The 14313-nt window shown below is 41.8% G+C and overlaps 1 protein-coding gene across 1 annotated transcript in view; it reads left to right on the plus strand.

Moving 5' to 3' along the window:
• LOC135404757 (F-BAR domain only protein 2-like) overlaps window positions 1-14313 on the plus strand; it is a 37516-nt gene that overhangs the window by 8733 nt on the left and 14470 nt on the right. Inside the window, exons 5-7 of the mRNA XM_064639495.1 lie at window positions 6541-6644; window positions 11195-11324; window positions 13886-13997. Of these exons, the coding sequence (XP_064495565.1) occupies window positions 6541-6644; window positions 11195-11324; window positions 13886-13997 (346 nt within the window). The remainder of the gene's footprint in view (window positions 1-6540; window positions 6645-11194; window positions 11325-13885; window positions 13998-14313) is intronic.

A 14313-nucleotide genomic window follows, 5' to 3' on the forward strand; every position in this document is an offset into this window, starting at 1 on the left:
AAAAGTATTCACTTAAATTATTTATGTTGATTATCTCAGGGGATTTAAGGTGGAATCTACTATTTATTAACAGTAGCAGATACTCTGTTTCATAGTTCTCTTCAGTCTGCCTACTGCATGTCTATTTTCCAACCCCTACTGTCTTAATGCAGAGACTCTTCTCCTCCCATGCACCTGAGAAAGGAAGTGGTTATTGTTTCTTTTAGCTGGGTATTCCTTTTCCAAAAATTATTATAGACCTTACTTTTTTGTTCACAGTCATGGCTTTCTGTTTTCACTGTACCTGCTCATACAAATTGATGATGAGTGAGAAAGAATACTGTCATGGTTTGAGATAGCCCCAAAATCCAATTCCCTAGCTCCATTCCACCTCCCACATCTCAACCTAATGTGAGATGGGTTTTTCCAGACAAAACACACCAGACTCAAAGTGAGGGAAAGGGAATATATTACAATGACTGTACAAATAAATACCATATCACATTATACACACGATCACAACTATCTCTACCACGACATATAGTATTTACAATGGACCAGATCTCCCCTCCAAATAAAAGTCCAGGAGGGAAAGAAGGACAGATCCCTTCCAGTCCTTAAGCAGCAGCATCTTCTAAGGCAGCGATCTGTCTGTCTTCTCCACATGCAGCAGCTGATAGCTGGATTCCTGCCAGCACTCACGAAGGAGGTATCCAGCTCCCTCGGCCCCCTTGACACAGGCAAAGGGGTCTTCCGTGGGCTTCGTAACCCCAGACAAGGTCGTTTCACCACGTCATATCACGAAGACACAGGGGGGTCTTCGTGACGGTCTGGTATCTCCAGGAGATTCAAGCTTGCAGGGCCTCTGTGCCCTGTCTCTCAGGCAGCCACCGTGGCAGCAGTGCAAGGGGGGAGCCAAGGTCAACTCCCCCCGCATTCCATCTGGCCGTCCCGGTCCAGCTCCGGGACGTCTTTTGAGCTTCTCAGCTCCTCTCTCTCTCCGGTGCTGCATGTCTAAAACTCTTCTCCTTAATAGGAGTCCATGTCCTCCTTTCCCAGAGGTCTCAAAGGAGTTTGGGGGAATCTGATATCAGTCTTACCCCCAGAACTCTGTCTCTCAGCTGCTGGCTCTCTCTCTCTCTCTCTCCCCCTGTCATGGTTTGAGATAGTCCCAAAATCCAATCCCCTAGTTCCATCCCCCCTCCCACATCTCAACCTAATGTGAGATGGGTTTTTCCAGACAAAACACAGACTGTACCATTGTAGAGAAAGTAAGACTATAGTAATGTAAGTTAAGTATTAAGAGGAGAGTTAAGTTTGTGATAATGCTATATTGATACGTAGTAGAGAGATTTTGATTATATTTTAGTTTATTGAAGATTGAATGTTGATTAGAGTTTTTTCAGTTGTTGTGATATGTTGACATTTTCGCAGGAGCGAGGGGTGGAGTGTTGTCGTGGTTTGAACCTTGTATTCCCCCAGAGGCTAAGAGAAGTGGTAGACCCCAAGGGGTGGAAACCCTTGGAAGTTTTGAAGTTCTGCCCAATGGGCGCTCCTGCAGAAATGTAAACATATCACAACCAGACCGGAAGAGAAGAGTTGTAGTTTTGGTGGTGTAGGAGAGGTGGCCATGTTGTGAGCCACGAGGTAGGGGCTCTAAGCCCCTTGGGGCCTCTGGCCCCCTCCCAGCCCCTGGCTGGGGGACTGCGGGGACCTGGAACAGCATAAAGCTGGGCTAGGTGCCTGTAGTTATGTCGGGAGATGTTTTTCTCCATGAGCACAGAGCAGCAGCCGGGACTGACCAGAGAAACGGTGGCAGAGAGCCAGAGATAAGAACCAGAACTGAAGGAGCAGCAGAAGCAACATGCAGCACCAGAGAAAAGACTCCTGGAAAGGGAGAGAGAGAGAACCAGCAGCTGAGAGACAGAGTTTGGGGTAAGACTGTACCAGCCCCTCAAACTCCTTTGAGACCTCCTGGAAGGAGGAAGATGATGGACTCTTACTTGAAAGAGCCTTGGAGTGCTACAGCACTTACAGAGAGGAGCTGAGAAGCTCAAAGGCGTCCTGAAACTGGACCAGAACAGCCAAAGGAATGTGGAGGAGGGCTTCGCCCCCCCCGCTGCCTGGAGACAGAGCACAGAGCTCTGCAAACGGGAATTTGAATCCCCTGAGGAAGGGACTTTCACGAAGATGCCCCTGCATTTCGTGATATGCCTGTGGTGATGCGAGTCTTGTCCCTGCTGGCAGTCCACAGGTGAGGCCTTCGCTTGGACCGAAGGAGAGCCGAGGGGCTTGGAGACCCCCTTGTGTATGTTGAACAGAGATCCAGCTACAACAATCCAGTTACTGCTGCATGGAGGACAGAAGAGGAGCTGCTGCTTAAGGACTGGAGGGGATCTGTCCTTCTTTCCCTCCTGGACTTTTATTTGGAGGGGAGAGGAGACCTGATCCACTGTAAATACTATATGTCATGGTAGAGATAGTTGTGATCGTGTGTATAATGTGATATGGTATTTATTTGTACAGTCATTGTAATATATTCCCTTTCCCCCACTTTGAGTCTGGTGTGTTTTGTCTGGAAAAACCCATCTCACATTAGGTTGAGATGTGGGAGGGGGGATGGAACTAGGGGATTGGATTTTGGGACTATCTCAAACCATGACACCCCCTTTCCAGGAGTCTTCTCCATGGTGCTGCATGTTGTTTCTGCTGCTCCTCCAGTTCAGGTCTTATCTCTGGCTCTCTGCCACCGTTTCTCTGGTCAGTGCCAGCTGCTGCTCTGTGCCCAAGGAGAAAACATCTCCCGGCATAACTACAGGCACCTAACCCAGCTTTATGCTGTTCCAGGTCCCCGCAGCCCCCCAGCCAGGGGCTGGGAGGCCCCAGAGGGCCCAAGGGGCTCAGAGCCCCTTCCTCGTGGCTCTACAACATGGCCACCACTCCTCCACAACCAAACTACAACTCTTCTCTTCCGGTGAGCTTGTGATATGTTTACATTTTTGCAGGAGCGCCCATTGGACAGAATTTCAAAACTTCCAGGGGTTTCCACCCCTTGGGGTCTACCACTTCTCTTAGCCTCTGGGGGAAAACAAAATCCAAACCACTACAAATACATATATCAATAGGAGAATTTTGTTCAACTAGTGCTAATTCTTCTTGGCTTTAGTCATGTCCTCTTAGTAGCAACCAACATTGCTAAGTAACCACTAGGGTTTTAAGTGCAACTTATTATTCCTCCACTTCATATTCCTTAAAAGTTATGTTTTATAACAAATCTAGCTTACAGAATTCATTACATTTTCTCTTTCTCAATTAGATATCCAGATAAGATGGCTACTGGATCCACATTTGTATCATATTTAGGGATAAATTTTATATATGCATATATATATATTTAATTACAAGACCAGTTGTTCTCAGGGTACCCAGAGCCCTGAGCTGGAAGACAGAGACAGTCCCCATAATCCATGGGGATACGGTCAGTGAACTGCTATGCCACTTAAACCCACATAAGTCTATGGGACCAGATGAGTTCCTGGGTAGAGGGAGCTGGCAGAAGAGCTCACTGAGCTACTTTCAAACATTTACGAGCAGTTCTGGTCAACTGGGGAGGTCCCAGTTGACTGGAAGTTAGCAAATGTGATGCCCATCTAAAGAGGGTCCAGAAGGAGGATCCGGGAAAATACAGGCTAGTCAGTCTGACCTCGGTGCCAGGGAAGGTTATGGAGCAGATCATATGCCGTCATGTGGCACATGCAGGACAACCAGGGGATCAGGCCCAGCCAGCATGGGTTTAGGAAAGGCAGGATCTGCTTGACTAACCTGATCTCCTTCTAAGGGAAGGTGATCTGCTTAGTGCATGAGGAAAAGGCTGTGGATGTTGTCTATCTGGGCTTCAGTAAAGCCTTTGACAGTGTTTACCACAGAATTCTCCTGGAGAAGCTGCAGCCCATGTCTTGGACAGGTGCATTCTTTGCTGGTGGTGAATGGTGCTACATCCAGCTGGTGGCCAGTCACAAGTGGGGTTCCCCAGGGCTTGGTATTGGGGCCAGTTCTGTTTAATATCCTTATCAATGATTTGGACAAGGGGACCAGGTGTGTTTTCAGCAAGTTCGCAGACAACACCAAGTTGGGCAGGAGCATTGACCTGCTGGAGGGTAGGAAGGCTCCATAGAGCGGGGTTTGTCTCTTCTCCCAGGTAACAAGTGACAGGACAAGAGGAAATGACCTCAAGTTGCACCAGGGGATGTTTAGGTTGGATATTAGGAAAAATTTCTTCACTAAAAGGGTTGTCGAGCATTGGAACAGGTTACTCCAGGTAGTGGTGGAGTCATCATCCCTGGAGGGATTTAAAAACCGTGTAGATGTGGCACTTGGGGACATGGTTTAGTGTTGGACTTGATGATCTTGGAGGTCTTTTTCAACCTAAACGATTCCATGATTCTTACTTAGAATGTACTAAACTGCTTGTTAGCACCAACTTCATTTAAAGTAAGGACAATGAAATAAATATACAGCTTGAAATAAAAAACATTCAAACTAATTAAAAGCATTTTTTTTCTCAACTGTTGAGAGCTTTGCTTTTGTAAAAATAGGAATTTATAGATGTTTTCAGATTAAATAAAGTTAAATAATTTGGATTTGAAACTATTCCTTTTTAACACCCAGCATTTTGAAGCGTAGATGATATTGTGGTAATGCTACATGCTTATAGGGCAAAGTGCATTTGGGCAAGTGGGCCATAACTCACTAAATACCTGTGATACTGCAGCAGACTACTTAATGTTTAGCATTCACTGTCTTCCTGGGCATAAGAAGAATTTTAAAGGAATGACTGATGTTTCAGAAGTGAATTTACTTGGGAACATTTGAGTTTGCATCTCTTAAGGTGGATGTGGTCAGTATTAGCCTAATTTGTTTCTTTCCAAGTAAGTGTTGAAACTCCAATACTTGAATTATGGCAGAGTTATGCTGAATTCCTGAGAAAATTCCATACTTAAAAGTTATATTTTTAAATAAAATTAACTGATTTGATTAAAGAAGAACCATCCAGAATAATCTGAGGGAGATGATAGGATGTGCTCCAACAACATAGTCATATATTAGGGTTTCAGTCTATTTTGAAGTTAATTTTAAATCTGTCATACTCGTTGGCTGGCATCTAACATTTATTTTGAAGTACAGTTCAATTTGGAAAAGTAACTATGTAAAAGTAGCATCTTTGTACCGTTGCCATTATCTGTTAGTTGTGTCTGTTAGGTTTAGAAGGATACGAGGGCAGTATTTTTTTAACTGCTTTTTACTTCTCATATCTTGGTTAAGAGATAATATGGAGTTACTGTGTTCCTGCAATCAACAGAGTAATTTATGTGTTATGCTGGTGTATACTTATTGAAGTCAGTGGGATTTCAGAGGGTATAATTTGATGTAAAGAGTTATGCTATTGTCAGCCAGAACCAAATATGACTTTCCACTGAATTCATCATCCTGGCTAGGCTTCGCAAAGGAAGATTTGGGAAGGGGTCTACCCACATTTGCTACAAGCGCGCTGGTGGCTAAAAAGGCCAATACGAGATAGACAAGACCAGTTGCAAAAGGCACAGCAGAAGGACTCCTTAGGTGGTATCAACAAGACACGATTCTTTCTGTGTTGTCTTTTCTCCTTGAGAGTGATCCTGCATGCATTCTCAAAGGAAGCAGCAGCGTTATAGATAGTGTGTCTCCAGACTTCCCAATTGGAGGCCAGAGTAGACCAGTTATGGTGATCAATATGGCCAAGGCTGAGATGTTGTTTCAGGGAGTCCTTGTATCTTCTCTTCGGGGCTCCTCTCTTGCGGCAGCCAGTGACAAGTTCACCATAAAGCAAGATCTTAGGGAGGCAGTGGTCCTTCATCCTTGAGATGTGCCCTGCCCATCGCAGCTGTGTTCTCAGCAACATGACCTCAATACTTGTAACTGCTGCCTGTTCTAGAACAGACATATTAGTCACATAATCTGACCAGTGGATGTTTAGGATTGTACGGAGACAGCGTTGATGGAAGTGTTCTAAGAGTTGCAGGTGGTGGCAGTAGATGACCCATGATTCGTATCCATATAAAAGAATCGACAGCACAATGGCTCTGTAAACACTGATCTTTGTATTTTTCTTCAGGTGTTTATTTCTCCAAACTCTTTTATGGAGTTTTCCGAAAGCACTATATGCCTTTCCCACTGAATTATCCATTTGTGGTTAGACATGAAAGACTGTCCTATATTCTGAATCCATATAGACTATACACAAAAGGGAACTTGGGTAAAACCATCTTTTTACACTCAAACCTCTGAGAATAGTTGGTTTAAAATCATTCAAGAGGAATGAGAAAGCTCATGATGCCATTTTTAGAGTCACTTTTTCAGGGTATCACATGGCCCTATTTTAAAAACATTTATGATTAATGGTAAATTTTACAAAATGGAGCTTGTAAAATAGGAACTTTTAATAGAATTTCCAGTTATTCTGTTCAAGTGAGTACATATTTATGTGATCTTTCTAATATTGATTTTAAATTTGCTTTCTTTCAGCAAGACCCACAAATCGTCTTTCTGTAGGCACCACTGTCCCCCCTCCAAGGCCTGCTTCATCACCAAAATTGTCTACAGGGAAATTTAGTGGAATTAATGAAATAGTATGTATTGATTGTTGGGTTTTTTAATTCTCCATTGTACTCAATTTCAGATATATAATTTACATGGTGTCCTGGTTTCAGTTGGGATCGGAGTTCATTTTCTTCTCAGTAGCTGGCACGGTGCTGTGTTTTGGATTCCATAGGAGAATAATGCTGAAAATACAGTTACAATCTGCTTAAATGTTGCAGAAAGAACTTCAGATTTGAATATTCCCCTGAGCAAAATTAAAAGTCATGCAAGTTATCTGTTGATACCAAAAACTGATTTTATTAATTGCTAAGAGATGCAGAGATGGAGGAAAAAATAAGAAAAGGTTGGAGAAAGCTAAGATTACTTCTAGAAGCATAGGAAAGATATCACCAAAACTGCCTTTCCACCGAGCTGGTGTGGGGGGGGAGAAGCAGTTTCTGTCTTTTTTTTTTCTGTCTCTGCCGCTTTTTGATGTTATCTCTTTAGCTGTGGGGGGGGGGGGGGGGGGGGGGGGGGGTGTCTTAGCAGCTTTAGTTCTCTGGAATGCAGCCAGGATGTGTGGCTTCACTGCTCACGTTCAGCCCTGTCCCAAGCCGTGCAGGGTCCGGATTCAGCAGCACCTTTCAGTCGTCAGAAATATGGTAAGGGTAGAAGGATAAGATATAACTCACGCATGTGGCACGGTGGGTCTCAGTTCTCTCCAGGCCGGCAGAGTTTCAGTCTCCGGTAACAGGCAGGCAGCATGTGGTGGCAGAGAAAAGGTGAGGGGGAGATGGGGATAGATTCTCGGCTATGGTAAAGAGTTCTCTCTCCCTTTCCTCTCCCTGATTTTCCAAAATCTTTCCTCAACTTTTATAGTGTTCAAAGGAGCTTGTACGTGGTTTCCTGGCATGTAGCCCTATTCAGATGTTTGAAGAGATACGATAACCATAAACAATAGCAGGATCTTTTGGCAGGAAAACTCCAGCAGGAAGCTCTGGTGCGAACTTCTGGCAGAAAGCTGACAGAGAATTTTTGGTAGGAAGTTTTGACAGGCAGAAACAATGGCAAAACATTATTTTTGGCATTTCTATATTATCTGGTTGTTACACACACTGATGTTTTGGTTGTTGCTGAGCAGTGCTTACACTGAGTCAAGGGCTTTTCAGTGTCTCATGTTCTTCCAGTGAGGAGCTGCACAAGACGCTGGGAGGGATCATAGCCGGGATAGGTGACCCGAACTGGCCAAAGGGATATTTCACACCATAGAATGTCATGCCCAGTATATAAACTGGGGGGAGTTGGCTGGTAGGGACCGATCACTGCTTGGGGATGGTCTGGGCATCAGTCAGTGGTTGGTGAGCAACTGTATTGTGCATCACTTGTTTCTCTTGGCTTGTTACTCTCTCTCTCTCTCTCCTCCCCTGTCTTACCATTATTATTATTATATTGGTTTTATCTTTTTGTTTGTTTGTTTCAATTATTAAATTGTTCTTTGTGGTGGATTGACTGTGACTGGATGCCAGGTGCCCACCAAAGCCACTCTATCATTCCCCTCCCTAACTGGTCAGGGGAGAGAAAATATAATGAAAGGCTCATGAGTTGAGATAGGGACAGGGAGAGATCACTCACCAATTACCATCACGGGCATAAAAGACTCGACTTTGGGAAAGTAATTGAATGTATTACCAATCAAATCAGAGCAGGATAATAAGTAAAACAAATATTAAAACCACCTCCCCACCCCTCCCTCCTCCCCAGGTTTAACTTTATTCCCGAATCTCAAACTCCTCCACCCCAGCAGCACAAGGGGACAGGTAATGGAGGTTACTGTTAGGTCATCACATGTTGTTTCTGCCTCTCCTTCCTCCTCAGGGGGAGGACTCCTTCCCCTGCTCCAGCATGGGTCCCTTTCCACAGGATGCAGTCGTTCAAGAACAGGCTGCTCCAGCATGGGTCCTCCACAGTGTCACAAGTCCTGCCAGCAAAGCTGCTCCAGCATGGGCTCCTTCTCTCCATGTGACCACAGGTCCTGCCAGGAGCCTGCTCCAGTGCAAACTTCCCATGTGGTCACAGCTTCCTTCTGGCATCTACCTGCTTTGGCCTGGGGTCCTCTGTGGGCTGCAGGTGGATCTCTGCTCCACCATGGACTGCACCACAGGCTGCAGGGGAATCTCAGCTCCAGTACCTGGAGCACCTCCTCCCCCTCTTTCTTCACTGACCTTGGTGTCTGCAGAGTTGTTTCTCTCACGTATTCTCACTCTTCTCTGGCTGCAATTTTCTTCTGCACAATAACTTTTTCCCTTCTTAATATGTTATCGCAGAGGCGTTACTACCATCTCTGATTGGCTCGGCCTTGGCCGGAGGTGCGTCCGTCTTGCAGCTGGCTGACATTGTCTCTGTCAGACATGGGGGAAGCTTTCAGCAGCTTCTCACCAGAAGCCACTATCAAAACCTTGTCACACAAACCCGATAAAATCTTAACCCATGAGGCTTACCTTTCCTTTCTGATTCTCCTCCCCACTGGGGACAGGGGGGATGAGGGAACAGCTGTGTGATACTTAGTTACCAGCTGGGGTTAAACCACTACACATTGTTACAGTGGAGTTACTTTCTAGACAATGTTCAGGGAATCGCATACTCAGATTTTCACTATTGCTGGATAGGCATGAAGTTGTTCATGATAAACATGTTACTATAACAAAATAATTCTTAACTGAACTAAAAAGGTCCAAAACATAAATTTTGCATCAACTGAATGTTTTTAATTGAACAAATCAATATCTTGAAAATTAAAGGTTAGCATATGTGTAGGATTAAAATTTTCAAAATATGAAATACTAGTGAAATAATTAACAAAACTCAGTTGATTTAGGGATATCACCAAAGCTTTGGGGAATGAGTGTTATTAGGTAGATCTTTATCAGTCATGTTTTGATACAAGTAGCTCTATGACTTCACCCTGCCCTTGGTGCTGGTTGGTGGAGAAGGGAGGTGGCAGATTTAGCAGCTGCCCATCCGGACAGTGATAGGTTGCATTGCTGCTTCCATCTCTGCTCACTGCTTGCAGTGCAGGTCCACATGCTGATAAGGAATGTGGCAAAGAATGCAAATATCCAGACAGCATATCAGGCCAAGCCATGCTTAATGTCTTCTATGAATATTATGATTCTTTGGGTTTCATTTGACTTACTGACTTGGAAAAATTTTACTGTAGTAAGATCCTCTTATTGTCTTTCAAAGTAGCAAGATACTTTCACCATATTCTCATTATGGAAAAAAAAATCTGGTCTTATGCTTTAACAAAACTGAAACATTGTTTAACTCCTTTGCTTTTCTGTAATGGTATAAGGTCAGAGTAGGGTTCATTTGGAGATTATTTTCTCATTCCAATATAAAATTGTAGTAATTTCTCTTAGACCAAGAAATCTGTTCTTGATATCATCAGAATTAAAGAGAAGAATTTAGCTGGTATTGTTCTATAAAGTATGTTTGTTCTATAAAGTATGTTTGTTCTATAAAGTATGATTCTGCGAAAAGTTACATGTTTTAGAAATTGGCTATTATCTGGATGTAAGTGGAAGATTGCGAGTTGTCTTCATTATATGTTGCCTCCTTTTACAATTCCCACAATCCATATAAAAGTCATATACTCAGTGACAAGTGTGATAGAACCAAAAAAAATAAAAATTACCCAACCAAAACAGATGCTTCAGGAGTTCCAGTACCTTTTAGATAGGATTATCCCAAATTGTTCATTAGTTATTTTAAATTAATACCTTAACAGTTAAATGGGTCATAAAACTATCCACAGATTTAGGGTGGAAGGGACTTATGAAGATCTCCTCTAGACCAATCTCCTGCTCAGAGAAGGGCTAACTTCAAAATTGCATCAGGTTGCTTAGAGACATGCTGAGTTTTGAAAATCTTCCGAGAAGGAGATCTCTCAACATCTTTGGGCAACCTGTCCCAGGGCTTAACCACAAGGTTACAAGAGGGAATTTCTTCCCTATGTTCAGCTGAAATTTCCTTTCTTATAGCTCTTGCACCTCTGAATAGAACCTGGCTTCATCTTCTTTGTAGCTAGTGAAAGACTGCTAGTAGATCTCTTCTTAGGCTTCTCTTCTCCAGGATGAATAAACCCAAGTCCTTCAGCCTCTCCCTCGCTCTCATGTCCTCCAGTTCTCAACTATTTTAGTTGCCCTCTGCTGGACTCACTTCCATTTTGTTAGTATCTCTCCTTTAGCTCCGAAAGTCCACATTAGCTGCACACATATACATGGCTATAGGGTTAGGCTTTGCTACTGTGTTACAGCACAATTATTGACAGACTGTTACATAATCAAATACATTAGACTTACCTAGCCAGGCAAAAAAAATTAATAATGATAAGCTCTGAAATAATGGGATTGATTCCCATAGAAAATGTGGGTTCTCTGTTTTACATTAAAGCTAGAATAGATAAAGCATTAAAAGAAAGATGTTCAGAAACACTATTAAATTGATTTGAGAATTAAATGAAGAACTATTTACAGTCTTTTTTCATCTTTTTAAAACCACTTTCTGTCTCTGTAATACTCTTGCAATCTCTTGTGTTAAGCCTAGGCCATTCAGCCCTCCATTGACCTCTAACTCAAGTCCACCACCTGCAGCTCCCTTGGCACATGCAGAGAGCATTTCCTCAATATCCTCTTCTGTTTCCCTCAGTACAGCAAACACACCTACAGTTGGTAAGTTAACCATTTTAATTCATTTTAGAAATGGTAACATTCTGCCACTGAGTTCCACTTGTTAGGAAAACCATTCCTTGTAGTTGGTTGTTCCATATGTGAGTTCAGTCTAGGTACTTCAAGCATTCTTTGCAATACCTGCTTCTAAATGACCTGAGAGACAGGACAGTGGATTTGACTAGATCCAATTATGGCATGTTCTTAAGTGAAATATTTTTCAAAATTAAAATATTCCATTAATTTGTATTTGGTGTACTGTCTATTCATCAAGCACAATGTTATATATTTGTTCAGAAGACATTATTGTATATGTACAGAAGTATTTTGGGATACTGATAAATTGGAACTAATATAAATGTTCACAAAATTGAGTTATTTTTATGTTATTTTTATTTTGTTTGTTATCCTGTAATTGCAGTTTCCAAAAATGTGAAACTAATGCACCTTTTTCTTCAAGTTAGTGAAGTATATAAGCTAAACAGAGATGTTTAGTAAAAACAAAACAACCAACCAAACAATAAAGATGAAGATGAAAAGCAAATGAGTCTTCCTGTACTGCCACTAATTTCAGAAAAAATACAAGGAGGCTTGTGGGATGGGAGAGGGGGATTATTTGTGGGTGGTTTTTTTAAGACATTTTAACTTGTTTCTGTAGTAGATTTGAAGTATTGCATTCCTGAACACTATTACCACTTTAGTCCCAAGTTAAATCAGACTCTTGAATTAACATTCAGTTATGAATGTTACTGATGTCAAGGATTCCTCACCCAGGCTCAGAACCTCAGAAAAGCATCTGCATAGCTTCTATCAGGAGTTCTGCATTGAAAGCAATGCAACTGTTTCCACCTTGTGCAGAACCAAAGCTAGTAAAGTCTGCCTAGCCTTAGCTGTTGAAATGCTGGCACAGTTCAGTGTCCACCAGTTTCTCAAATGCTGAGAAGCATCATAGAAAGATAACTGATATTTTGGTTGCCAGAGTCCATCCAGGCTCACCTCCTCAGGCCTCAGCAGTGGTGTCAAGGAACTAGAAACTGGTGGCAGCAGCATCAATAGCCTCAGCTCTATGTGTGTTATTGGAGACAGTGATAGAGCGAAATTGTGAGGTGAAGGAGGAGGTAAGGAGGTGTGTGCTGACACCAGAGTTTGACATGGTTATTAACCTGGCCTAGGAAAAATAAACAAGACCAGTTTCACCTGCACTGATTGTATGAATTAAATAGTTCTGGAGAGCTGGAAAGGGCAGTGCAGATGGCTGAATGATTTTGGGAAATGAGGATATACTCTGCATTACTGTCTGTACTCTTTTGGCTTTCGCACAATCCAGTGTTTCCCTTACCCCATTTGTTCTGAATAATGGAGAGTTAACTATAATTATCTTGTTCCAAATGAACTTGTAGACATGCATAATTGAATTTCCTTTATTCTTTAGCCTTGTTTTCATTTGCAATGGGGTTTTTTTATTTATTAAATTGTTTAACATCTATAACATGCATTTTTGCTTGAAATACTTTGGTTTCTTGCTGGTGCTGCTGAAGGTCCTAGAACTGGACCTGTGATCTGGACTGCAGCCTGAGATACCATGAGTCTACCTTGGCACAACTCTGTGACATCCTGTCCTTCTGAGAGCTTACAGCAGGCATGTGATACAGGCTGTTTTGCCAGTGGTCCAAAAAAATTAGTAAGATGCTCTCCACTACACTATTGCACTAAAAGATAGAACTTCAAGTATGGTCTTTTATATTCAGTACACATATAAAACACTACTGAAAAGTAAAATCCCATGACAACTGGTTTTGTCAATTTGCAATTGATTCTTCAATCATTTCAAAAAGCCTTAGCTGAGGTCTGAGTTATATTTTATAGCTATGCATTGCAACTTTGTTGTGTAGGCACAGACATCTGTGAAGGCTGACACAGGTCTGGTAATTATTTTTCTTGTAAACTGATATGTATTTCCAGATACCTCCAAGGTACTCCCAGAATGTTTACTATGAAAAACTTTGCAAAATACTTCTCTAACAATTTCTACTGGCAATTGTAATCTTTGTTGGCTGAAATAGTTAAAAGAATGTTCAACAGTTCACTTATGTGGAGTAATATTAATGTATCTCCATTTATGTTCATATGTAACCCAACTGAATTCTTTGCATTTCTGTGACTATTTTTATCATACATTTTTCCATACTATAAGTATACAGTAGGGACTTTTTTTAAAGTATTGTAGTTAACATGTAATTTTCTTTGGATCTGTTGACTTCAGTTTCATCAGTAGCCATTTTAATGCAGTCTTCCTCTGTCTCATATGTATTTCCTTGTGTCTGTCTATTTACAAAATGTCATATTGATAGTCCTGTTTTTCTAGGCTGCTAAGCAGTGTTATGATGGTGTGATTGTACTATACTATGTTTATATTTTTCTACATGCTTTTCAAGTAATATTTCAGACTCTGCTGTGATCATGATGGTAGTAACCCCTTGTAAAAATAACAGGTGTAGTCAACCATTATGAAATCTATTGCTAAGCTTTTTGAAAATTAAACCTATACACTGTATGTATTCTAGGTGTTTCACGTGGTCCCAGCCCTGTGAGACTTGGAAACCAGGATATCGTGCCTGTTGCAGTAGCCCTTACTGAATCTGTTAACGCCTACTTTAAAGGAGCAGATCCCACAAAGTTAGTTAAATAGTAAATTGTTTTGAATGTAATAAATTCCAATAAAAAATGCACTGGTTGTACTTTTAATATTTTGTGGGAAAATGCATATACATTAAAAGACAGATTCATGGGGTTTTTTCCTCTGATATAAGTGACAGCAGTGACTTATCACTCTGTATTGGCCTGCATCTAACTAGCAGTTCATATATCCCTGCTTTACAAAAATGTGTTCAGTGAGAACACTGAAAATGAGAAGGGTTTCTATTATAGTCAGGTAGGTGCTATATGTAAATTTGGGTAGCTTAAGAGTACCTCATTCCCTCTGTCACATTGC

Source organism: Pseudopipra pipra, chromosome W, assembly GCF_036250125.1.
Source record: "Pseudopipra pipra isolate bDixPip1 chromosome W, bDixPip1.hap1, whole genome shotgun sequence".
Classification (NCBI taxonomy): domain Eukaryota; kingdom Metazoa; phylum Chordata; class Aves; order Passeriformes; family Pipridae; genus Pseudopipra; species Pseudopipra pipra.